This window comes from Thunnus maccoyii, chromosome 5, assembly GCF_910596095.1.
Source record: "Thunnus maccoyii chromosome 5, fThuMac1.1, whole genome shotgun sequence".
Taxonomy (NCBI): Eukaryota; Metazoa; Chordata; class Actinopteri; order Scombriformes; family Scombridae; genus Thunnus; species Thunnus maccoyii.
Window position 1 is genome coordinate 17,166,004 of NC_056537.1, and position 25,707 is coordinate 17,191,710.

The 25,707-nt window shown below is 38.5% G+C and overlaps 5 protein-coding genes across 8 annotated transcripts; 3 read left to right on the forward strand and 2 right to left on the reverse strand.

The window, feature by feature from the left end:
* The first annotated feature begins 144 nt into the window (after positions 1-144).
* Positions 145-2,969, forward strand: rcn2 (reticulocalbin 2). 2 transcript variants are annotated; one of them, XM_042411240.1, is made up of 8 exons: positions 145-246; positions 738-884; positions 1,571-1,673; positions 1,752-1,948; positions 2,047-2,160; positions 2,286-2,379; positions 2,502-2,641; positions 2,824-2,969. In XM_042411240.1, the coding sequence occupies exons 2-8, from the start codon at positions 738-740 to the stop codon at positions 2,965-2,967; spliced, it is 939 nt and encodes a 312-aa protein (XP_042267174.1). In that variant the 5' UTR covers positions 145-246; the 3' UTR covers positions 2,968-2,969. The 2 variants fall into 2 exon arrangements, with proteins under 2 accessions (XP_042267174.1, XP_042267175.1); XM_042411241.1 differs by lacking the exon at positions 145-246 and having other exon boundaries at positions 739-912.
* Positions 2,970-3,671: 702 nt separating this feature from the next.
* On the forward strand, positions 3,672-13,539 carry pstpip1a (proline-serine-threonine phosphatase interacting protein 1a). Its single transcript, XM_042411239.1, has 15 exons — positions 3,672-3,756; positions 5,518-5,618; positions 5,713-5,787; positions 5,935-5,969; positions 6,082-6,188; positions 6,313-6,375; positions 6,804-6,908; positions 8,057-8,102; positions 8,365-8,444; positions 9,100-9,198; positions 9,303-9,399; positions 9,625-9,712; positions 9,838-9,914; positions 11,135-11,232; positions 11,368-13,539. Exons 1-15 carry the CDS (start codon positions 3,727-3,729, stop codon positions 11,497-11,499), a joined length of 1,233 nt encoding a protein of 410 aa, XP_042267173.1. The 5' UTR covers positions 3,672-3,726; the 3' UTR covers positions 11,500-13,539.
* On the reverse strand, positions 12,904-17,756 carry tspan3a (tetraspanin 3a). Of its 2 annotated transcripts, XM_042411245.1 has the most exons (8): positions 17,588-17,756; positions 16,522-16,713; positions 16,026-16,100; positions 15,698-15,799; positions 15,404-15,556; positions 15,158-15,241; positions 13,628-13,757; positions 12,904-13,521 (listed from the first exon to the last, which is right to left on the reverse strand). In XM_042411245.1, the coding sequence occupies exons 1-7, from the start codon at positions 17,651-17,653 to the stop codon at positions 13,665-13,667; spliced, it is 765 nt and encodes a 254-aa protein (XP_042267179.1). In that variant the 5' UTR covers positions 17,654-17,756; the 3' UTR covers positions 12,904-13,521; positions 13,628-13,664. The 2 variants fall into 2 exon arrangements, with proteins under 2 accessions (XP_042267179.1, XP_042267178.1); XM_042411244.1 differs by having other exon boundaries at positions 12,904-13,757.
* Positions 17,757-17,930: 174 nt separating this feature from the next.
* On the reverse strand, positions 17,931-19,786 carry ch25hl1.2 (cholesterol 25-hydroxylase like 1, tandem duplicate 2). Its single transcript, XM_042411243.1, has one exon. It carries the CDS (start codon positions 19,767-19,769, stop codon positions 18,936-18,938), a length of 834 nt encoding a protein of 277 aa, XP_042267177.1. The 5' UTR covers positions 19,770-19,786; the 3' UTR covers positions 17,931-18,935.
* Positions 19,721-25,671, forward strand: si:dkey-24l11.2 (uncharacterized protein LOC100034462 homolog). Of its 2 annotated transcripts, none has more exons than XM_042411238.1 (12): positions 19,721-19,789; positions 22,286-22,902; positions 23,202-23,261; positions 23,346-23,398; positions 23,478-23,622; positions 23,733-24,085; positions 24,173-24,401; positions 24,508-24,622; positions 24,851-24,968; positions 25,062-25,173; positions 25,264-25,376; positions 25,503-25,671. In XM_042411238.1, exons 2-12 carry the CDS (start codon positions 22,294-22,296, stop codon positions 25,570-25,572), a joined length of 1,977 nt encoding a protein of 658 aa, XP_042267172.1. In that variant the 5' UTR covers positions 19,721-19,789; positions 22,286-22,293; the 3' UTR covers positions 25,573-25,671. The 2 variants fall into 2 exon arrangements, with proteins under 2 accessions (XP_042267172.1, XP_042267171.1); XM_042411237.1 differs by lacking the exon at positions 19,721-19,789 and adding an exon at positions 21,104-21,296.
* Positions 25,672-25,707: the final 36 nt, after the last annotated feature.

Below are 25,707 nucleotides of genomic sequence, written 5' to 3' on the forward strand. Positions count from 1 at the left end.
AACGCCTCATGCCTAAACCTAACCAAGTGGTTGTGTCATGTAGTGAAGTGGGTCTGTCGTGTAGATACTGCGAGTCCGCAAATAGATATACTTGCAGAAAAGAAGAAGAAGAAAAAGAAGAAGAAGAAAAAGAAGACAAATGAAAAAGAAGAAGAAGAATGATATGTTGAAATTTCAGACCGGAAGTACTTTGATCTCCCATGGCGATTGACATTAGTGCAAACCCAGCTGCGGAGAACTTTCACGGTAACAACAATATCCTCTAGTTACATTATTTGACAAACTTGTTGCAGTTATTTGACTGTTGACGTTTTAGCGTTACATTTAATTGTATTTCTTTACTTTGGCTAACGTTTTGGTTTAATCCTCGATTCTGTCTGAATGTCCCTATGTCTCATTCTGTCTCTCACAAACACAAACATTATAACTTAGTTGCACAGAAATGGATTAAAACTTGACAAGAACCAATACGCTATTGCTATTTGGCATTTTCTCTCTCCTCTCTATTCATATGAGAAGATTCCTGACTCTTTTAGTAGGTTTTATCACTCTCAGTACGAGGCTCACGCACATATGATGTTTAGTGTGTTTGAACTTCCACCAGCTGACCACAAGGTCGCACACTTGCGTTTTGGCAGCTTAAGCAAACTGTAGTTAATTAATAGCCCTTCGTAGTGTTTTCAGTTCTTTTACCCATTATTTTCTACCTTTCATCAGTTTATTGTATCACTCCACAGATGGTACCATCTGCATTGATGACCTCGGCGCTGCTGCTCCTTCAGCTTGGCTTGGGAGAAAACTCTCACAAACATCTTCATGAAGATCATTATATTGGCCAACAGCACAACTCTGAACATGACATGCATGTCCTGCTGGGAGATCAGGTTGCTAATTAAAGGCCTGAAAACAATAGTCAGTTGCCCATATGAACAGTGAAAGAGGTTTTCCTCGTTGTAATCATTCCTCCTGTTCATACTGGCTATTAAAAGATCTCCTTCAAATGCGCTTTCAATGTAAGTGATGGGGGCCAAAATCCACATTGTGTCCGCACAGTCATTTTGTTCAAGAATGCTTTTAAAAGTCTATCTGAAGCTTATATGAGCCCTCAGCAGTCTGAGTTAGTCATATCAACTGGATATCTGCCACATTTAGTCTTAAATTAAATTCCCTCTTTGTGTTTCCTGGGACAGTGTTTTCCTGTTGAGCTGCAATAGAAGTATAGTAACAAAAATAGGAACTTTGGCACTAAAAATACTGTAACATTGAAAGATATCTACTTGGTATGACTCATTTGAACAACTGAAGCTTCATATGAGCTTCAGATAAGATTTTAAATTAATTTTTGCACAGAAGGAGGCTTGTGGATTTTGTCCCCTATTACAATGCATTACATTATAAGTGCATTATAAAGGGATTGGTCGGTATGAACAGGAGGAATGATTATGGCAAAAAAAAAAAAAACCCAACCTATTTCCATTCTCCAACTAATTTTTTTTTAAATCTTTCTGCCCAATTCCTACTCTTTATTCATCACTTTCTGACTCTTTGCTCTTATTTTCTGCACTTGTAGGACACTGAGGAGTTAAAGAAACTTAGTCCAGCAGAACAGAGGAAAAAGATGATGGAAATTGTAAAGAAGATCGATACAAATGCCGACAATCTGCTAAGTGCAGGTAACTTTATGTTTCCCTTAAGATTTGGAAATAAATGATTAAAGGTCATACTTAGTCTGAGCTCTGTTTTATCCACAGAGGAGATCACACTATGGATTCAACAGGTCTATAGAAGATATGCTCTGGATGATGCAGAGGAGCGGTTCCCTGAGTTCGACACTGACAAAGACGGTGTTGTAACTTGGGAGGAATACAACATGGTCACTCATGACCAGCTCATTAGTTTCGATGAAAGTACCGATCTGGATGACCCGGAGCAAGAGTCTCTCAGACATGTAGGCATACTCTCACTGTCCTTCTGAAAGTTCACATTATGACACAGCCTAATTTATCTGCAGCACCTTAACATACTGTACGCTCATATGCCCATTAGCTCCACCTGAAGGAGAGGAGGCGCTTTGATGTTGCTGATATGGACGGCACGCCCGGCCTCAATGTAACAGAGTTTCTCGCCTTCACCCATCCATCTGAAGTGGATCACATGGCTGTAAGATGAGTTCAGCTCATACTTCTGCAAAACCTGATATGATAATGCACTTTTCCTTCCATTATAAGAGTCCCCCTCCCATTTCATATTAAAATGTAATCACTTAACCCCTTTTTTCCTAAAAGGATTTTGCCATTGAAGATGTGTTGAGTGAATATGACACAGATAAAGATGGATTCATCAGTCTGAGTGAATTTATCGGAGATGTTCGTGGAGATGGTAAGATCATGTAAGATGTTATTTTAAAGCACAGAATGATCCGTTTGTTCTAGTTTCCTCCGGCATGCCCATTTTGTTTCCACTATGCAGTTTTAACACTTTTTATCTTTTACTTTTTGAAGAGGACACCCCTTCACAGTGGGAGATTGAAGAAACAGTGCGCTTTAAAGACCTCTATGATCAAGATAAGGATGGCAAGTTGAATCGAGAGGAGCAGCTCCGTTGGGTTGCGCCTAACAGCTATGGTTCGGCAAGAGAAGAGGTACGACTAACTGTTCCAACGTGTGCCCCCAGTTTTGTTGACATAATAGTACAAATTGATGCAAAATTCTTGGTTTTAATACATGGCAAATTGTGTATTTGGATACTCCTTTAGCTGTTGCCTGGTAGGATTATATATAATTTCTGCCCATGATGCTCATATTGCTCTCATGTCATCAACAGGCTCTTCACCTCATCAAGGAAATGGACCACGATGGCGATGGACACATCTCAGAGGCTGAAGTTTTGAAAAATCAAGACACATTCATGAACAGTGAAGTGACAGACTACGGCAGACAGCTGCATATATCACACGATGAATTATAACTATATGCTCCAGTGTACTGTAGAGTTTTCTCATTTGTTTCCATGATGTAATGAAGTGGTTTTCCTCTGTTGCACTTAAACATTAGTCACAGGATGTACAACGCACCCTGAAGATAATTGACTTTATCTGCCAACATTAATGTTGCAATAGAAAATGACACGGTACAAAATAACAGGAACACATATTTTGCAACATAATATATCACCAACACGATCCACACTCTCCGAAATGATCGTAGGGTTGTTTCAGCACAGAATCAGGTCAAAATCTGACACCATTAGCTTCACAAAATAGTGTGTGTGGCAGGGCAGCATTATATTATATATTTTGAAGTATTCCTGTTATTTTGTTTTGTCCATATACTCTTGAAAAGCAGGGAGGTTAATGAGCTAATAACCACTTTTTATAGACATTTTAACATAAAAAACATGCTCCAACCAACAGTCATGTCATTGTAAATTTGTTTTGACTACATTTATTAGCTTTATCTCAGTGTTACTTGTCCCTACACATTGTGTCATGAGTGAACTGACATGAGTGTCAGTTCAGGTTGTGATAACTGCTGACATGTTGCAGCTCTTCCTCATTTAAATCAAATGAGTAAGTAAGTGAGCGTTGCTGTTTGAAGGCTGGCTTCCTGAATGTGTCATGATCCGTTTCACTTGCATCAAGCAACAGCCTTGCACACTGCTGGCTGTCATAAAGTGACTTAAAGTTGAGTGGACTCTAACAGGGACTATTTCTTAAGCGCTGCCAAGATGACATTACAATTTAAAGATGCCTTTTGGGTGAGTTAGTGTCATGCTTAATTCCTAAACTTAATTTTTGTACAATGTTTATGTTTAGAGCTGAAGCTGACTATTGAGCTGTGCATTCAGTGTTTTTAGTATACTCACTGTAGTTTCGAAGTAAGATGCGATGTGTACCTTTCCCCCTCTACTCTGTTTATGTCTTTCATTTTGTCTGGAAATACTTACATACACTAGTGATGTATGTAGTTGTCTGTTATATCTGACTGCAGTGAGCTAAATACCTTGTAGGTCTTAATGATGTAGGTCTTCTTTCCTGTCATTTATTTTGCTTTTTAAAGAGTGCGGTCTAGACCTGCTCTATGTGAAAAGTGCCCTGAGATGACTTTTGTTGTGATTTGGTACTATATAAATAAAATTGAATTGAATTTTTCTCACTTTAAAACTAATTGAATATGTATTGTATTGTTCCTTTGATTAAAACATTAACTTTTTTTTTATGTATGCAGTCTCAATGAGTAAAAGCATTTTTTGCTTGTATGTCTGGGTTGTGAACATGTTTTCCAATTTCTGTCTAAAACTTTCTAAAACTAGGCCATTAACACAAACTGTACAGCTCTATCTCAGTGCAACTTTTTTTTAGGCCGAAATAACGCTGTGACACAGTGACGTTATTGTAGTAACTACCCATCATTGTTGAGGGTGGTTCTGTTAATAGGACTTATTTCAGTTCCCTTGAGTGCCTTTGATCTTCTAGCTCTGTCTTTTCAGAAGTGTCATCTGTGTGCAACTGTCCAACATCATTTGACCAAAACTTAATATCTAACCAGTTACCAACAGAATGCAAATGTTATACCATAACTATAGGCAAAACATCAGGAACTGGTTAGTCAGAAACAACAATAAATGGTACTCTAAGTTCACATTGTGAAGTAGTGTGCTTCCTTTTTCCTCTGTATTATCAACCTATTATCAGCATTCATATGTAAAATGTAAGTCAGTAACAATATGAATGAATATCAGAGATTTTACCGCTACATAGGCTAAATTTCACCTGAGTATGAATACTCTGACATGAGTAGGATCTTTAGGTACTTTTCCCACTCACTTGCTTTCCATTCAGACTTCAGACAACATTTTCCATGAGATGCCCCTACAAACCCACTGTGTGGTTGGAAAAACAGTCTTACAAAAGACACTTTCATCAAAGTAAAACTCACTGTTGAGTATTTATTTAAATGATCAGCCATTCAATTCAATTCAATTCAATTTTATTTAAAGTGCAGAATCACCATGCAGCATGGTCCCTATAGGTCATCTGGCTTTTTAAAATATGGACCAATAAAGAAACCAACACACATTCATTTTTACTTCTATACTAGGGCTGCAACTAAGGATTATTTTCATTATTGATTAGTCTGACGATTACTTTTTTGATGAATTGATTAGTTGTTGGGTCTGTAAAATGTAAGAAAACGTTGATCAGTGTTTCTTAAAGTCCAAGATGCAACCTAAAATGTTTTGTGTTTTCCTGACTAACAGTACACAACCCAAAGATCTTCAATTTACTCTCATAGAGGACTAAAGAAACCAGAAAATATTCACATTTCAGTTAACTTTGACAAAAAAACCCATTAATAAATTATCAAAAAAGTTGGTGATTAATTTAATCGACCAATTTTTGCAGCTCTATTTCATGCCCACATTTGATTCATGTTGTGTTTGGTTTTGTTAAGGATGGAGCTTTTCTGTGTACTTTTTCCTTTATATTGATGTAAGTTTGGTATTTTATGGTTCCAGGGAGCGGACTTCATCAGTAATATTGGGTATGAGACTATCATTCAGAGACTAAATGATGGTCGACGGACATGCAAAGACATGGAGGAGCTCTTGAAAATGAGGTGGGCTGGCTGATTTGTTTTTAGATTGTACAAGAAAAAACAAAGTGACCGCGTTATCATGTGGTTTGGCTGTATTGTTATTTTGTCCGTGCAGGGCATCAGCAGAGGAGAAATATGGCAAGGAGCTGATCTCAATTGCACGCAAGGCTGGGGGTTTATATGAGATCTGGTAGGTGTGGGTGCATTTGAGCATTAATATTTTCATTTATACTCACGAGCCTGTTTGAACACTACATTTGTTCTGCGGTCAATGAAATGCACAAAAAATGAAATGCATGAAATTGCCCTATAATGTTCTTTGTTTTTGTTTTTACAGCACTTTGAGAACATCCTTTGATGAAATGAAAACACGTAAGCACAGGATATATTTCTGAGAATTATTGTGTCTTTGCATTCTCAGTCGTTTTTTTTAAGCATCTATACATGTGCCAAGTTACTAACTAGCATGTAATGCGTTCATCAGAAATTGAAAACATAGGAAACTTGCACATTCAGCTGTCTGGCCTTCTAAAGGACGAGGTTAAGAGAATGGAGCAGTTCAGAGAGCGACAGAAAGAACAGAGAAAAAAGGTACTCTCAAGAAACTTGTTTTCCCCTCATTTGCATGAAGAGGAAATCTAAAAAAGAGTTGCCCATGCTGCTGTGGTTTTCTGATAATTTTTTTCTTGTTCTCTCAATATTTTCTTGTTCTCAGTTTGAGGTCATCATGGAGAAGGTCCAGAAGACAAAAGTCTCACTCTATAAGAAAACAGTAGAAGTAAGGTCACTTTATATTATCATGATATGTGTCAACAGTAGTCACAGAGACAAACAGTTCAGTTTCAGTTGTGTATTTATTTTAGTCTACATGTCGATGTGGCAGTGGTAAACAGTGTGAACCGTCTCAGAGGCAGTTTCAGCACATCCTGCTCAAGTCTACTGTACTATATGCAAGAAAAGTGCATGAGGTGCATCATTCTGAAGATATGTCATAGACAGAAAATAAAAACATGTTAGAGACTGGTGTAACGGACACGTTCAGAGGCCTGAGGTCATGCTTTTTCTCCTTAAAAGGAAGTCCCCCCCCCACGACCCCGTCCAACCCACCCCCATCCTCTTTCCTGTAAAAGGTTCATAGAGCGAAATGCCGTCGAAAAAACATAGTTGTTATGGTGTCATGTGGTTTCTGTTCTGTTTCCCTTCTAGTCTAAAAGATCCTATGAGCAGCGTTGCAGGGAGGCGGATGAGGCAGAGCAAACTGCTGAAAAGATGGGTAACGCTACCACAGCCACTCCCAAACAGATTGAGAAGGTAAATTGATGATGAAGCCTGATTCATGCCGTGATTTCAGTAATGAAAAACTTGACTTGACTTATTAACAGTCTTCCAGTTTTTTTTATTGTCGATCTAATTTATTTTAAATACATTTCTTTCTGTGCTCAGCCAACAAGTTAGTTGTTTTTTTCTTTTAAAAATAGGACCAACTGTGAAAATATTTTAATCTGTTTTGAATAATTTTGGCCTAATATGTTTTACCACAAAAAAGTTCCATTAACTACATATGAGTTCTTACAAAGTAAATTTACTTTTACTATCTGGTGGACACAAAGATGTCTCCTACTACTGAAAGGTCCATTCTCATGTTTGTATAAGTTTCATACTGGTCTATGATGTCACAAAATCCTGCTGGTACACGTCTGTGCAGTCAGATATCCGGTGAGCACAGAGACACTGACACTTTCAAGTGAAGTAACACTAAGCAAAAGTCATTTTTGATTGGATGGGAATATTTTCAATGTCACACCTCAATTTCAATCTCTTTTCCTGTTTACTTCTTTGTATATTTCACACAAAAGCAAGGGCTCTCATTCAACCCTTTGAGTCAAAATAATTTTCTCAACACAACAAAAGAGCACTGAGGAACTATAGCAACCATATTATGGACATTGCATAACAATCTATACTGCTATGATCAGTCAACCATTTCTCTGTCACTTCCCCTCTCTGTCTCTGTGTCATAACTGTCATCAGCAGTGCCTGAGTCAAATGAGCACTTCATTAAGTATGCATGATATCAACAAATGCTAACATTCAAATTTAAATGTATTTAGCATAACTTCACCTGTAAAAACATTGTATATCTAATAGGGATCGCTTTTGTTGGCAACCACAGGGACAGTTTCTCAAACAGCACTGACAGTTATTCCACAGTTACTCCACAACACTGAGATTGGGAAATGCAATTCTCTTTGCCCTTAGCTTTATTATGAGATGTAGTCATTTATAAGGCATAAGACATTAATGTTTCACATTTTGTGTTCTTATTTATGTACTTTCCGAAGATAATACAAAGTTAATATTCTTTTCACACAACCAATTGCATTTTGTTTTACTGGTTAAACTGCAGGTTTACAGATATAGAGGCAATGTTTCATTTTGAAACCTCTTTTCTTTTATAGATGAACAACAAATCTAGACAGTGCAGAGAAGCTGCAGAAGAGGCAGGTAAGGACAGATCATAAGTCACTTCAGCTATTGTGCATTGGCAGTGAGTGTTGACCAGAAACTTTTTTTTTTTTTTTTGAGGATTGTGGCCACATTTACTTCCCTTTTACTGGGGATTCCAAAAATAGGATTACATGGAGTATATGAATATATATGCTATTTTATGAATGTGATATATGTAAATGGTACAATGAATTTCAAATCTGTGTTACGGAAGATTTGGGTTTACTTTACAATTAACTCTTCTTTCATATGTTTTTAGAGAAACAGTACATATCAAACATTGAACAGCTGGATAAGATCCGTCAAGAATGGGAATCAACACACATCAGCACATGTGAGGTAAAGGATACCAGCTGTATTTTTCCTCTCACTGGATTTATCATGCAAAGAATGCATGCCATGACTTGATGCATTCTGAATTGCACAGACTTAGACCAAGAGTGGCAATACCCGAGGCCTGTTTTGTCAATGAGGATGTGTAATACTTCCTATAAGCAGAATATAAAGTGAGTCACTAATCTGCAAAAACGTTTCCGGGCAACAAAGTCTTCCTACATGTGATAACATCAACAAAACGGAGGCAACCATTGAACAACTTTATTCATCCTTGTAAGGTCAATTGTAAGTGGCAGCTTGCACACACAATAAACCAGGAAACAAAACAAAGCAAAACAGGAAAGACAAGACACAGTTGAAAGCTGCATGTGGAGTTCCAGTGAGCCATACATTAATAAATATCTAAAAAGCTAGGAAGCTTAAAAAGCAGTCAAATGACAGCTATTGATGTTTTTTTTTTGTTGTTTGTTTTTTTGGATTGCAAAGAAGCTGAAGGCCATTTTGAGCACTTATTTGTGCAAGTTTTTTGATGCAAGTTGTACGTTGCATCACTGCATTTCATAAGTCTACAAATAATACGGTTAAGTGTTGTAAAAGTACTGCACTTCAATGTTTTCTTGATTATTTACAATTTCTCCCATACTCTATTGTTTTGCAGATGTTTCAGCAGCAGGAAGAAGACCGTCTTAGTGTGCTAAGGAATGCTTTGTGGGTGCATTGTAACCATTTATCAATGCAGTGTGTGAGGGATGATGAGGTGAGATCAGCTGTTGTCATAAAACTATATGGGACAAAACTTCAGGAAGCCCTTCAAATGTTGTGTCTGTTTGAAATTCATTCTGGACAAAACTGCTCTTTCAGTGCTATGACGACGTGAGGAAAACACTGGAAAAATGTGACATCATCACAGACAACAACTGCTTTGTGGAGATGAAACGCACTGGCTCAACCCCCTCAGGTAGGTCCCCGCCCTGCAGCCTTCCTCATTTGGATTTGAATATGTTCCAAAGTGAAAATTTTAATATTATCTCTCAGCTGCTACTAAAACATAATAAAGGTGCCAAAAACTCAACAGAGTTTTTGGCACCTTTGGAAATACGTGAGGCATTGTGTGTAGCGGGGCCTTACAACTGAAGCGTTTGTTTTATTTTTTATTTACTGAATTTCAATTGTCCCTCCACAGGTCCCATTGAATACCAAAATTACTATGAGAGGGATGCAAGAGCTGATAGAAATGGAAGTGCTGGATTCGTTGGAGGAGTCATGAAAAGGTCAGAATTACCAGTGGAAAGCACCAAATAAATGATGATGAAAATGATGAAAGATGATGTATTATGAGATGTTTTTCACCCTCTCAGAACAATTGTTTCTTATTGACTTCTGTCCCCATTCGTAGGTTTTCGAATCTCCTGCAGGGGAACTGTTCGAGTGGCTCAAAAACAAGCATCAATGAAGCAGTTGCACAACCTACTGGTACGGTATAAAAAAAACATTGACGTAACACTGCAATTATAACAGGATCATAAAAATGATTGCAAAAGCCCCTTGATCCCTACAACACAAGGCGTGGAGCTATCAAGTTACATAGTGTCGTAATTATTCTTTACACCAAGGGTAGTTGACTACAGGGGGGTATTTTTGCAGTCTCTAGGGGGCATGTGGAAGGATTGTGGATTAGTTGAGCTAATTGATTTTTATGTTAATTGATGATTTGGTAAATGTGGTGGAAAAAAAAGTTATATAGTATATATCCACATTTTGTGTTTGGGAGAAATATTAAACAGAAATATTTACACAAATCAGATTATAAATTGATGTGAAGCTGATTTGAAGTACATTTAAGTATCTTTAACGACTCCCAATCCGTTACTTCTTCTCACAAGACTTCTTTGCTTGTTTATCTCAAATGTGCTTGTTTTTGACTTTATTTACCTTCATATTCTATTTTTTCTCTCCTCTTAATTATTACAAGTTTTCTCTCTCTCTCTCTTTCTTTCCCCCCTACTTTCCCCCTTTCAATTTATAGGTAGACTTTGACAGTTTTATTTAGACTAGCAGTTGTTAATTTCTTGTTAATCTTCTGCACATGATACATGTAACAGAGATGTAGAGGTTTGGGATTTTGCGTGTGTCTTCTTGATTGTTTGGTTAATTCTTTTTATCAGTATTATTATTATTTATTTGTCTGTTAATTTTCATGTTTGTTTTTTTTGCATCAGAGTACCCCCTTAAAAACAAGATGGTGCATCTCAAGGGGCTTATCCTCAAATTAAATTTCAAATAAATATTTATTTCCACAATAGCCAACAAACTACCGGCTACAATAGACACATCTCCCACCAACCTGAATCAGTTATAATACCTTAACACCAAGTGTTTGTGATTGAGAGTGCGAGAAAACTAGTTGGCAAGTGAGTAGATAAGTCAAAATGAATGGCTAGAATTAATGTGTAAATGGTTGAAATCTGCCCTTCCAAGTGGTACGAATGCAAACTTGACCAAAATTATTGAAAAAAAAGAGACCAAGCCTAGAAATAAATTATTGCAGGAACACGTCTTCCAAGGAAATATATTGTCACAGTATCACTTCTGTATTATCAACTGTGTTAAATCCATGAAGGGAAAAAAAGATGCCTTACATGCACACACACAGTAACTTAACCTACGCTGATTATATCTATGAAACTCCTCAGGTGAACCATCAGAAGGAGTTTATGCTTCCATTCCTGGATTTCATGGGTCCCAACTGAGCACGGAGGAGTACAAGGCTGTGTATGACTATGTGGCCCAGGTCAGGTTCTTGTCTGATGTCTCAGCCCCCCACACAAGACTTTTCATTAAACACACTCAAATGCTTCATATGTTCAAATAAATCATGTTTAATTCAAGAGAAGTCTGTTGATGGATTGTTTCTGTCCTTGCTTAGGGGGAAGACGAGCTCTCTGTATCTGCTGGGGATGTTGTGACTGTCACCGATCAAGGTGAGGACGGCTGGTGGATGGTGCAGAGGAACGGCCTTACTGGATTGGTTCCAGGCTCGTATCTTGCCAAAGAATGATTTTACCTTGCCATACACAGGACTGTATGAATACTAAGTTTCCTCATGTAATATTGTTTTGTAAATATTCTGTCATTTCAAGTTGCCTCATATAGTTAAATCTTATGTGCTGCTTATAATTCTGTTACATGCATAATTAAAGCCCCTGTGTGAAGGATTTGAAAGGATTTGCCCATGAGATCCTGAGAATGAAGGACTGAAAGCAACACAAAGCCTTCACCACATTCACAGGGATTGTTTTTCAACAAACAAAAATTCATGCACTCAAACTAATTTCAAAGATGCTATTATAAAAATCTTCACATAGGGGCTTTAACATACAGTGGCATGTGACATCATTTATTGTGCTGGCTAAAATGGCAAACATATTCATATTACTTTGCCCTTACTGCTGGTGTGGTGAGTGCTCCTCATTCCAGTGACAGCTGGGGGATTTACTCATCTGTCACAGAAGGTCACTGCACTAAACGTATTCATATACTCTGGTATTCTTCTTTATTTGACGTCCTAAATGTTGGGCAGAATGTTTGATTTCTATTATTGGCCTGTATATATTATTTCTGAGTAATTCTTGTTTGTATTCTGATACAGAATATTTGTTTGCGCATGAGCATACATTGTATTTATTCAATATGAAAGACAAATACTCAGGTTTTTATTTGTTTTTTTAAGTACATTTTTTAGTACATTGTTACTATCCCCCTCAGCAGCTTTGCCAGAGGTGAGTGTCATTTGACCTTGAAAGAAAGCTAATTAATAAAACTATTTGGCATATGATGAAACCACATAACATTTATTTTATCTACCTTATGACTCATTTATTGTAGTAAAGGTTATTCTTAGAATAAGACCAGACTAAAACAATCCAACTACTCTTGGGTCATATGACTGAGTGGTCTGAGCTCTTTGGTCCAAAGGTATCTGGTTACTCTGCAGCGGGTGATGCATTGCTAACTCTGTGTCTATCAAGTTACTGAGGCTGGAAAAAGAGTAGCCAAAGCTGAGTCCTGTTACCAACATTTTAAGTGTGTATGAGGGTCCACAATGGTCACAAGATGTTATAGAAGCAGATATAACTAGATCTGGTGAGTCAAGTAAGTTAAAATAAACATGTGTCAGCTGATGGTAACCTACTTAAAAGTCTAGAAGATAAAGCGAAAGCTAGACAAAGCATAAAAGATTAGACACAAACCAAACCATTCCACCAAATGTGTGAACCCCTTACACCCCTCCCTCATGGGAAACACCCGAACTTTTGACCTTTCTTTACAAGGACCAAGTTGACTTGTTCTTCCACTGACAACAGCCCATGAATATGGGCTTTGTCTGGAGGTATTTTAAAAAATTCAGCAATCTCATTGAATATCTGTCAGGGAAATGAAAAACATAAATCAGATTACACACTCATTTGATTTCAAACTTTCCCCTCACATTTTATTTACATTCTTGAGTATTGCCGTTGCTACATATCAACAAATCAAATTCTAAAACTACACTCAGTGGACAAAAACAAACAAAACCCCTATAGGACAAGTCTATATTGAGATTACAAGGTCTGATTCTTAAAGGAAAGATCAGATGAGCAAAAGCCAGTTGAATAACATAGTTTTACACACAAAAACCTGCTGTGACATCAACTTGAACTATGGTGTCCACTATTTCTTTACAGAATACTGCAAGGTGTCAACCCAAACTGAGCAGTAGTAGTAGTAGTAGTAGTAGTAGTAGTAGTAGTAGTAGTAGTAGTAGCAGTAGTAGTGATAGTGGAGGTACAGGGTAAAATTATACACAGATACAAGTCTTTCATTCAAGTACATGACAGATTTAAATATGAAATATTCAAAGCCATACACATAGTGCAAAATAATATGAGGAAATTACCCTGTCCACGTTAAACTCCATACAGTACATGACTAACAAGGTTTGAGTTTGGTAAAAAATGTCACCCTCATGTCATCCTCTGAGCAACAGAATGCTTTCAACATCTCATTCTCATTGACCGTTTAACAGTTTGGCCAACAGCTTTTGGGAAAAAACAAAACAAAAAAAAAAACAAGGTTAAGTATATAACTTTGTGTGATCAGTGAGTTAAGGTTAGTGTGGTAATACATTATTTCCATGCTCTCACCAGTGACACGTAAAATCTGGAAGTGCACCTACACCATCTATGCATAGGTGCCTCCTGTAATAAGAAGCTCATAGGCAGGATCTCTGCTTCTGCGACACAGCACCACACACGCACACAGCATCCCCAGCATCTAGCAGGAAGAGAGAGACACATGTTCTATTTGTGGTTTTGGTTTTGGTTAAGCCTTTAAACCCTAACATTTGTGGTTGTGAAATGTGGGTGTGGAAACCAACATCATTAAAATGACAATCTTAGACGTGTAAAAAAGTGATGTATTTGTTGAGCTTTAATTCATTTTAAAACGTATGGCTACACTGAGGCTAATCCTGGAGACATTGTCAGCAGTTAACAGGTTACACCCTGTTACTCACTATAAATAATTACAGCAAACATTGCATATGAGCACATTTATAGTTATACATCCTTTAAATATACAGTATATTAACCAAATGAATAAGAAGATGACTCAAATTAGCAACGCATGAATGCAAACAGCTGCTGATGGGTTTTTTCCAAGAAGCGTCCATGAGAGAAAGCCTTACAGCTGGATGTCATTTTTGTTATAGAATCTAAAGACTGAAATAGGTTAAAGGTGCAATATATGACATTCAGCCCCACTAGATGTCAGCAAACAACTATTTGCTCTGTAAAGATATAGTGGAGTAATGGTAATGTGTGCATGTTAGTGTATGTGAGTGCATGTGAGCCCCTCCCTGTCCTCCCCACGTCCATCTTCAACATGGTGGCCGGGTCACAAACTTTTTCATATTACAGCTAAACAGTACACAAAAATATTTTTCTGAAAACATTTGAGGTGAGAAATAGGCAATGCAGTAACAAAATCTTGATCCATGTTTGATCAGCTCTGCCTAGTTTGACAGTTTGATCTGAGTTTCATGAGCCGATTTCTTTCCAACTTTATTGAGTAAACAACGTGCACATTTCTTTTGGTCTGAGATGCTGTTGCTCTACTGCGACATCTAGTGGAGCTGAATGTCATATATCGCACCTTTAAACAGACAGTAGGGTGCAAAAGTTTGAGACCATTATAGGAAACTACATTGTATAGTCAAATAAACATCACATATATGAGAAGTGAAACCAAGCAAATGCTGACACAGGGTGTACTGCTGGTTTATTTTAGGAGGTAGTTAAATAGTGACATCCTATCTGTGTTTCTTTGTTACACGGCAGTGGTTTTTTAAAAAAAAACATGACCAAAGGTGGTCTGAAATTAAGGGGCTACATTTTTTTTTAAGTCTGAGAAATATTTTCTTTAGTCTGTGAAAACAAATACAAAACATGAAACACAATTGGTACAATAATACATATATGATTCACTAATTTTTTTCATTATGCTGAACTTTGCTTGCTACACAGCTACATGAGTCAGCATAGAAATATGTTATGATGTAGTCACAACTCAAATTTCAAGGTCCAATTCAAAAGGCCTAGATTAATATCTCTTTTTTCTTTATTAAAAACTGCTGCTGTTCTATGAAATAAGGTATCTTGATGAAAGTTGCATACCTGGATGGCAGCAAACGTCAGTGCAGTCCAGATGACATACATCATGATCTCCTTCAACTTCTTCACAACCAGAGCTTCACAACCCTACACACACACACACACACACACACACACACACACACACACACACACACGCATACACACAGTGAATATATTTTAACATATATGAAACTACGACAATCTACTTGTTTTAAAAAATGACCTGTCTGTGGTTTGAAAACTTGAGAAATTTAGAGGTCGTTTTACTTCTTGGTAGAGATCTTCAGGACGAGTGAGGGACCCTGTGCAGCTTCCAATGTTGGATTTGCAACAGCTGATAGGAACACTGTTGTTTTTTGATTCTTCAAACCAGTGTGTATTCTTCCAGTCTGAGTAATTGTGGATCCCGCAACACTGAAGCTGTACAAATGAAAACAATAAAAACTCAACATTACTGTCATCTGCTTGCTCAGTTATAACATTTGAGAGAGACATAAAAATGTTGCATCATATCACTTTATCTGGTTTACAAGGAAGACAGAGAAGAGTTTCTGTCCTCACCTGTCTCTGAACGTAGTCGATGGCGCGGCTAGGGGCGTTGCTGTTTGTTCCGTTGTACTCATCATATACTTTCTTGATTGAATTATTAACTTCATCTTCAACCTAGCAACGATTAAGAAAAGTGACTCAGCGTTTGACAACATATCTAGAATGGTGCAAATCAGCATGATGGCAAACACAAGCAGATTAGATTAAGTAATCTACGGCTGATAGACTGTTCCCACTCTTATGGGTGGGTGTTATCAGGAATATCTACTGGGCTACAAGTTAAGTATCGAACAAGGCCAAGAAAAACAAACGTGTACCAACTTGTATTTGACCTTCTCACCTTTGCTCTGTAAATGTATCCAAGAACCACCACAGCCACTTCCGTCAAGAAAACCAGCAGGAGAATGACAACAAACTGTGGATTGAATTTCAAGATTTAGGAGGAACAGACTAAAGACACTTGGATAACTAACGCACATACAAGTAAAAAGTGGATTTGTGTGCCACTGCGGTGTGTTGAAGTTCAATGCAGAATATTACAACTTACTGGTTTTATAAATAAGGGCTGTGAGAGAAAAGTTAGGCTTTTTGTGCAGTTTGTTTCATTGGTGAATACATATGTGGTTAGTTATTTCATTAATCTCTTTTTCATACCTATTAATTCATACCTTATGCAGTTTTGTGCTTCTGCTATGACTAATCAGTCAAGTCATGTTTGAAATAACCTGTTCAAACACATCCTGAAGTCCAACTTTGTCTTCAAATCTTCAATATGATCAATATACTATCAATATATTCTTATTTATCACACTAAACTTGATAATTGGTTTACTGACCGTTGTCAGTCCACAGTAGCTCTCTCTCACTGTAGCGCAGCATCCAATGAGCCCGATAATAAAAAGGAGGGCTCCAACTGCGATGATGATGACTGCTGGGACGAGAGTGTACATGTCTTCAAAGAAGTGATCATAGTCATCATACGTAATGAAGACATAGGCTCCAACATAGCACAGGATACCAGCAGCAGCCTGCGGGTGACAAAACCATCAACAATTTATTCAAGCCTATCCACAAACGGAAAGCAAGTGATACCAACATGTGAGAGACCCTAAGACCCCACAATACTCTGTGGTTGCTTTTATGACGGCTACTAGTCAGTATGTATATCTGTGTGTTCAAATAAGCATGTAATTGTGAAACATTAGTATAGATTTAGATACCACAAAATATACAAAATTACTTATAGCTTATTTTACTTTTTGAATGCAGGGCTTTCACTTATAAAAGGAGTACTTTACATCGTTATATTGGTACTTTCACACGGGTAAATAGTTTCTCTATCACTGCTTATCCTCATTAAAACACCTACACTGTTAATTAAAGTGACAGTGGATCTGCAGTTCAGCACAGTGACCTGAGGGCTTTCAACCAAAACAACTCACACAACTTCAAATGTTTTTGTGTTTTGTTTTTTCATGAAATAGCTCATTTGTCTTCTGACATTTTGTTTTAAGAAATTATCAGCATGCATGGCTCATTTTTGGACTGGTGAATAAGGATAAAGTTCCACACAGGGTAAAAAAAATAAGTGATAGTTTTGACTCCAGTAAGCAACACTGCACATTTTTTGAGAAGGTTGTTTTTTTGTTTTTTTTTTACTGCAAATGTGATGAAAGGTGCTTCATTTAACGTGTTGTTGTGAACTGATAGTCTACTAATTCAACAAAAGACATAATATCTCCTACATAATGTCTTCCCTGCTGCCCTCTCAAACTAATCCCTCCCTGGATAAACAAAGGTCGGCTGCAGCTGCTAACTTAGCCTAGCAGCTGACTGACACTCAGCTAGCTAGCCGGTGCGCTGTGACGCACGTTCAACTCAGGCAGAAACCTCCAAACTTACCCAAAATATCAGGTTCAGGAAGACCAGCACCGTCTTCGACGATGTGATGCCGCACTGCCCCATCATCGATACGTGGATTCAATGCTGTACGTATTGAGAAAACTGTACAAGTTTCTACTCAGACATGTCCCGGCCAGCTCCACCAGTCGCACTCCATAACCCAACTCTGCCTGCCTGTCAGTCACACTGTGCTAGCTGCACCAGCGGCGCAGCGCCACCACCGCCACTATAACAACAACAAACCCTGTAGAAACAACCCCCCCAAACACAGAGGGCATTACTCAGCAGGAGACTAGGGTGTACCATTTTTATTTAGTTAAATAATAGACATTGTTGGTGATATATACAGTGAAATGTTAAAGATGAATATTGAAAATAAAAAGTAGATTGAATTCAGACGAAAATGGCAATTAGAGCGTTTTGCTGACATCTAGTGGCAGAATATATAATTTGACTTTAACCTGCTTTTTCCTCATTCATAAAACATTTGGGTAGCAGTGCTAGTCTGGGATCATCACTTAGGCTACATGACCTCAAAAAAACAATACTGGTATCAAAAAATTAATACAGATAAGAGATAAATAGTTGAAAAATAAGAAGGGAAATGTACTAATCTAGGGTCAGAGGTAACAAAAGCATCAATATGTGCACTTTGTTATGATCTATACATATAGCTTGATTGTGCACAATGAATGACATCTCTGCAATGAAGATTTAAAATAAAATATATTCAAATGATGTTGTCTGTGGGCCTAAAAACACAATGAAGTGAAACTATTTGAGAAGAAAAATAGATTAAATGACACTGTGGAAAAGTATCTCAGAGGATGTATTATTTATATGAGGAAGAACGTAATGTAAGCCATGTCCGAAGGTCAGGATCACTTTCAAAGTAGAGAAACCAGGCTCACAGGAGACAGATGCATTTAGGCATTATTTATGTTGCGCACATACTGTAGATACGATGAACAGATTTTGTCGTCATCATTAAAGCCACAAGAAAAATCACATCACATTTTTGTGAGCAAACATTTATTACACAAAGAGCATACATATCAAGAAAGCATGCACACAGAAACACAATTATTCTTCTACACCAAGATAAGAAGAGTGGAAAGGTAGAAATAAATGAATAAGACACACATGTCACTCTTAATACTAAATGTTTTTTTTTCTAAATATAATTACTGTAATATACTTCAGTTTGTAAGACAAATTGTTTAGAAATAATGTAATCATTTTTAAATATTTTCTTCTACTTCCACTCCTTCACACTTGAATGCTTTTACATCCACATATGAAGTGAAACGCAAATCTCTAACTATACTAACAATAATGTAACAGCCTTCTATCTCACAGCAGTAATAAAGCTGAAATCAGCATGTGTGCCAAATATTTTGTCCCAGTGGCTGAAGTGTGGTGCAAAGTTGGTGTTGGGTTTCTGATGGTGCACATCGTGTTTGCTGGGCCCTCCATAGATGCCAAATGGTATCAGACGAGATGTGGACCAGGGGAAATCGTAGCCACAGTGATCCTCTATGGAAACATAGACATGCAACACCATGAAGGTCCATGTGGTGAGTAGATGGCATCTCAGGATCACAGGGTTCAGGGTGGTCCAAAAGCCAACCGTGACCAGCTCCCAACCGCCAAGACACTGAGTGGCCAGAGCAAAGGGAGATGAGTAATTATGATGGATGGCATGGAAAGTGACATACAGCCAACGGATCCTGTGATGGAGCAGGTGCCAGATGAAGTATTGGAAGTCAAAGAGCAGGAGGTTGCCTATAACTCCGGCTGTCAGCTCCAGCAGAGATGGAGCCTGGTCAGGCAGGTCCACAGGTGGCCTCCATACCCACTGAGCCACTGATGCTGGGAGCACAAGAAACACATGGTTGTACAGGGTGACGCCTGCACAGTGCAGCAGTGTGGAGGCTGTTGGCCGACGGCCGGGTTGCATCTTGAATTGCTGGACCCATGCCCACCTGTCTCCTATGATGTCACAAACAAGAAAAGGAAGGCACAAGACAAAGTATGAGGACACGGTCAGAAGAACGGGAAAGAGTGGAGACCTCAAATAGTCTCTGTAGTTGAGCCTCAGGCTTTCCCACAGAGGCTGCAGCAAAGACTCGTTTCCTAAGCATCTTATCAAAAGATGTATGTTGCTATACGCAAGATCCATCCTGAAGTAAAAATCACAAGGTGAATATCTTATGAATGTCTGAGGAACGTAGCTGTTCCAGCCAGAAACAATGGTTATGGTAAAGACTTCATCCTATGAGTGCTTGCTTGTGCTTTAGCTCACTGTGTGGTATCAAGTGACAGCAGGGTGCAACAAATTATTCATACGTGAATGGGAACTGGTAACATATATACTGTATCTCTGGTGACAAACACGTCAGGTGTAAAATAATCTTAAAAATCACATTTTACTCATTTTCTGTTGGTGCCATACAGTATTGCTGTTCAAATTTAAGTGACTTAATTTGCCACTGGCACAGATACACGAGTACAAACACACTGACATTGCTGCACAGTTTTCTCAGTCATTTGAAGACGGAAAGACCAAAAAACAGGAGGAGAGAGCTTTTATATTTTATATATATATATATATATATATATATATATATATATGTATATATATTCTATAAAAAGGAGAGACACAGAGCATGCAAGTCACACTTGAAATAAAATTAAAAAATAGAATTAAATTAACATAAATGCAAGAGAATATAAACAATTACAGTATACAGGGCCTTTGGTGTGTTCAGGTGTACTATTGTACATTTGTGCTGCATCATGCAATACAGATTTTATTAGAAGGTCTATTTTAATGTGAACCAAGTACATAATTTGGACGTGTAATGTCTGAAGAAGTACAGCAGCTTCCCTTTTTTGTCATACTGATGTTTGAAACTTTTCAGCACATTCACAGGACCAGGGTGTGAGGGTGGGTATGAGTTTACTGTGAAAAAGGGTGTTGAGAAAACTGGCTATTTTGGAGCTCTCACTCCAAACACATGATCTTCATCAGCAAACAGAAATGGTAGATGTTCAAATATCAATTTTTTCTGATAAATTTAAGGACTTATCATCCATGTTGGCTAAAAGGCCAAGGTTCAATATCACCACAAGGTCCATTTAGTAGTTCTGGAGCTTTTGATCACATGATCATTAAGCCAACATGAATGAGATGTCAGTAAAATGTACAGAAAAAAGGGAAATTTGGACATCTACAATTTTCATGAACATGACGATCATGTCATATGATTGAAAACTCCACAACAAGCTATTAAATTGACTTTGTTGTAAGATTTGTTTTCTGTTGCTGTTTCAAAGTTCAAGCGTGAACTTGAACCTCCACTTCACACTCCCAAACTGTAGAGGGCGACAAATAAAAGTCTATTCAGCGTACTACAAACAGACAGTAACTGAAATCTCCATTACCTTTACACATTACATCCTCTATTGCTTAAAGTTACGAACCCAACTGTTACCCCATAACGTTTCGGGAACCTGTCGTCGCACTTGATGACATAAACTTACTGCGTCTTTGTTTTCGCACGATAGCATGTAGCAGGTAGCGGTGCAGTCACTTGACAGGTGGCAGTTAAGACCACTTTAAAATGTAACTTGAAGCTTTTTAACAGTTATGATATTATCATTACAGGGAGTTAACCTTCACGTGGACCCTGTGTGTGTATTTGAGGTAATGTGGCTAACATTAGACACTTCTCCTGCAATGACTGCATAAAGTTTAGCAGTAGTTAACGTAGCTAAGTAGATAACGCAACATGACTAAACGTTGGTGTTTTTCTGTTTAATATCATTCTCGGCGGGTTAACATGAGATGGTTAAATATCCAAACGCCATGCTATTGTTGGGAGTGGTTTTAAATACAATTGCAGATGTTATAGACGACATTGATCCCCTTTTTAGGTGAAATATAACCAATTCTATGGATAGGTAATTTACACACTGAGCAATAGTTTAAAGTCCATGGAGAGTCTTTTTCTAGTCTTCAAAGAGACACTAAAATTATGTAAAAAAATTTGTGCAGGCCTCTTGCAGATCAACATACACTAGATGTGGGCACCTCTTAATTTTGCCTCAAAATAATGAAAAACTCAGTGATCATAAGTTCTCAGAGATAATAGAATTGGTAACTTTGGCCCTACAGGAGTCCATATTGTTGTCAAAGGTGACATGTTTGACATGCTTATTTTGTCTGACTAACAGTCCGAAATCCAACGATATTTTATTCACAATGATACAAAGCAGAGAAAATCAGAAAGTCCTCACATTCGAGAGGTTGGAACCAGTGAAAGGAATTTTTGCTTAATAAAAATGGTTAATGGTAGATGATTATTTTTAAGCTCTTGTTTGGATGAATGCAAGAAATCATGATGCTGAAACATATAATGATATTTTAGACAGTTGTTTGCTTCCAACTTTGTGAGAACATACCCTTTCCTGCTTGAACGTGACAATACCGCCGTGCAGAAAGCAGGTCCATAAAAATGGTTTACAGTGCCCTGCACAAAGCCTCACCTTCACCTCATTCCACACCTTTGAGCCACACCTTATTGCCCAACAACAGCACCTGACCTTACTCACTTACTTACTTATATTAGTACAAAAAAAAGAGATACTTCTCCATAGTATTTATAATAATTGTTACTATATTCATTCTTTCAGGTGTTAAAATGATGGAGAACAGTGAGGGAGAGAAGACAGGTGAATCAAAGCTGGTCCATCAGACACAGCAGCTGTGCCGCTTCTTCTCTCAAGGAAGACACTGCAATTTTGGGAAGAAATGCAGGTTTTTGCATGTAAGAGATGATGCCAAAGCTCATGAGAAGAAAACAGTCAGGACACTCAGCCAGTCTGATGTCATGCCACCCCACTCAGAGGTCCCTGGTAGAGATGTAGGACACAGGCCTCCACCCACTAACAACTCCAGGGCTGCCCCAGCAGCTGGCCGCCGCCCCTGCCGTTACTTTATCTCAGGGCACTGCACCATGGAGGACAGATGTCGCTTCTGGCATCCACCACAGTTCCCCCTACTGGATGACCAGCCTGTTCCTGGAAATCATGCAAGACCCGTGCAGAGGATGCCACCTGTACCCCGCCCCAACATCCTCCAGGAGGTCAAGCTGTGCGACCTCACAGAGGACGTCACCAAGCAGCTACGAGACACAGAAATCAAGCAACTGAAGAAGCGTTTTCCCAAAGACCAGCTCATTATTCAAGAACGGAGCGATGGCATGGTTACATACTACAGGGTGACTGTAGAGGCCACTGATCCAGATTGGGTAAACATTTTCCTCCACCAATCTTCTTTTTGCTCTTGATGCCCCAAGAGATTAGAGGGAAAATTCAACCCAAATACTGAAGGGGAAATTGGGTAAAGCAGTGATTAAACATTGCAATTTTGGCTCATTTGAAAACAAGTGATTTCGAAAGCTAAATATGGCCAGAATCCAGTTTTTCTTGTAAATAAATAATAAACTTTTCTTACACTTGTCATGCTTTGACTTGATAGTCAGTTACACTGATGAATACTACTCTATCATAATTTGGAAATATACTGACTCTGCATTCTAACTCACAGCCTTTTGATCTGAAAGAAATCGACATCATGGTGAGCTTTCCGGACAATTACCCTCAGGAGGTAACTAAGACTAAAACTCTCATTACAATGAATGTTTTGTAAAATACTCAAACAGTTACTTATCATGTTGATAATTTTCTGTAGATTTTCACATTGGACGTACCGTTGGACCAGGATCTGCCGCCAGTTATGGCAAGGTAAAAGCATTTCCAGTTTATTTTAACATGTAATGTTTTGAATTATTGACAGTCATTTCTATACATTTTGGCTATGTAGACATGTACAAGAAGCATCGTGTGAGTGGCTTCAGGCCAAGCATGCAACCAATCAGCTTATGGGAAAAGTAGAGCTGCTCTTCCGGCCTTTTCTTCGTTGGCTAGATCGTAGTTTGGAGAGACTGTTCACTGAAGGAGCCAGGCAGGTGAGAGAGATTGCACCTCGCTTTTGGCTGTGTTTGTCAACATATTTTCCCTTAAAAATTATAGCACTGATTAGAAAATGTTTTCTTGTCTCTTACCTCTTTTTTTGCAGTTGAAAAAAGACATTGATATAGAAAAAGCTGGATTGCAGTTCATACCATACCAGGAGCTCAAGGCAACAGTGTGTGAAAAATCTGAGGATGCAGAAGAGGATGCCAGTGATGAAGAAAAAGTTGAAAGGACAGAAGGGGAGAGGACTGTGGAGGGAGGGCAGGAGGGTCCAGGTTGTGATGACAGGCAGCACCAGCAGGAGGAGGAGGAGGAGGAAGCCAGTCATCTGGTGGAAAACATTAAGATCAGTGATCCCCGCAGAGGCACAGAGGTGAAGCTGCTGGGACTGAGGCTCGGAGAGAACACAGCCACCGTAGTGGCCCAACAGATCACAGTTTGTCTTCAGTGTAATAGGTAAGGAAAGAGAGCTAAATATCATGTCTATATCACAAATTAGAGTTTGTTTAATTTGACTCTGTGCTGTATGCATGCTGTCTGCAGGTGTAAGATAACTGCAGACCTGACGCTGACTGGAAGGACACCCTGCACAGCTCAGTGTGAAAAATGCAGTGCAAGCATAAACGCTGCTTTCAGGCCCTGCATGCTGCACCATTACAGTGATGTTCTGGGATACCTGGACCTCCACAACGCGGCACCCGCTGACCTTGTGCTTCAAGACTGTGATCTGACCGTGGGATGCCTCAGCTGCTCCCAGGAGGGCCCTATGCAGGTGATGTCCTGCTTGTCACTGCATTTCTGTTTTGTGTGAAAATCAATAGCAGTAAGTAAGACTCTATGAACTCTTCAAAAAGTTCTTTGTCTTTATTTTTCCTCAGAACATTTCCTATGGTCAAACAAAGGAGTTTAATTGTGAACACTGCCACAGCAAGCTCAGCATCCTAGCTGAGAGCACAAGATTCCAGTATATTCAGCCACGTGCCAACAAAACAGGTTAGAACTCACCTACATTTGCTATCCAAGGGATCAGCAAAGGCTTAAGATCTTACATAAATAAACTGCCACAGTTGGCTCTCTGGTCATTGTTTCCTCACATTAAAGTTACACAGTGGATGAAAACCTTTAAATATGAGTATTTAGACACATACAAATATATATTTATTTACTGAAAAGAACCAGAAAGGCCAATGTAATGTGATTTGTGTGTGTGTGTGTGTGCAGGTCCAAGTGCCTCTGTTGTTAATTATAAGTCGATAAGAGACCCTGCTGTTCAAAAGGGGAAGCCACTGCCAGAAAAAGGAACATGCAAACATTATAAACAGAGCCATCGGTGGCTAAGGTATCACCCGCAACGTGTCCTGTCTCATTTCACATATCTGATGTATGTTGGAGCTCTGAGAAGTTAGTGAAAACTCTGGGCCCATGTTCTCAGGTTTCCCTGCTGTGGTCGCGCATACCCCTGTGACGTGTGCCATGACGAGGACCAGGACCACCCCATGGAACTCGCCACCAGGATGATCTGTGGCTACTGTGCCAAAGAACAGGTGAACTGTTAGACACAAGGCTGATGTTAGACTTTCACTCTGAATTTGAGCATTTCCTGAATTTAATCACTGCATTGTTTATCTTTGCAGCCGTATGGCAATGGGAAGCCTTGCATCAGCTGTGGAAGCATGATGACGAGAGGCGCACGCACCAGCCACTGGGAGGGAGGACTGGGATGCAGAAATAAAGTCAAAATGGGCAGGTATATATCCACCTAAAGACATTAGAGTCAACATATTAGAAATTGACTGCAATTATTAGTGATGAAAACATGATAGTAGTTGTAAAAACAATTAATTTATTGGAAAAAAATTTCCTTTCTCTTCAGAAATGATCGACAAAAATATGCCAACACCAACAAGACGGTTTCAAGGAAGGCAGGTGGTGACAAGAAGTAGTTGGTGAAGAAGAGAATTATTGTCATTATGTAACACATGATCCACGGTTTGAGTGAAATTTTTTTCTATTTTCCCCAATAAATCATGTTGTTATGATCATTCAGTGTGAGTGTGATAAAACTGTACCAATTCAAG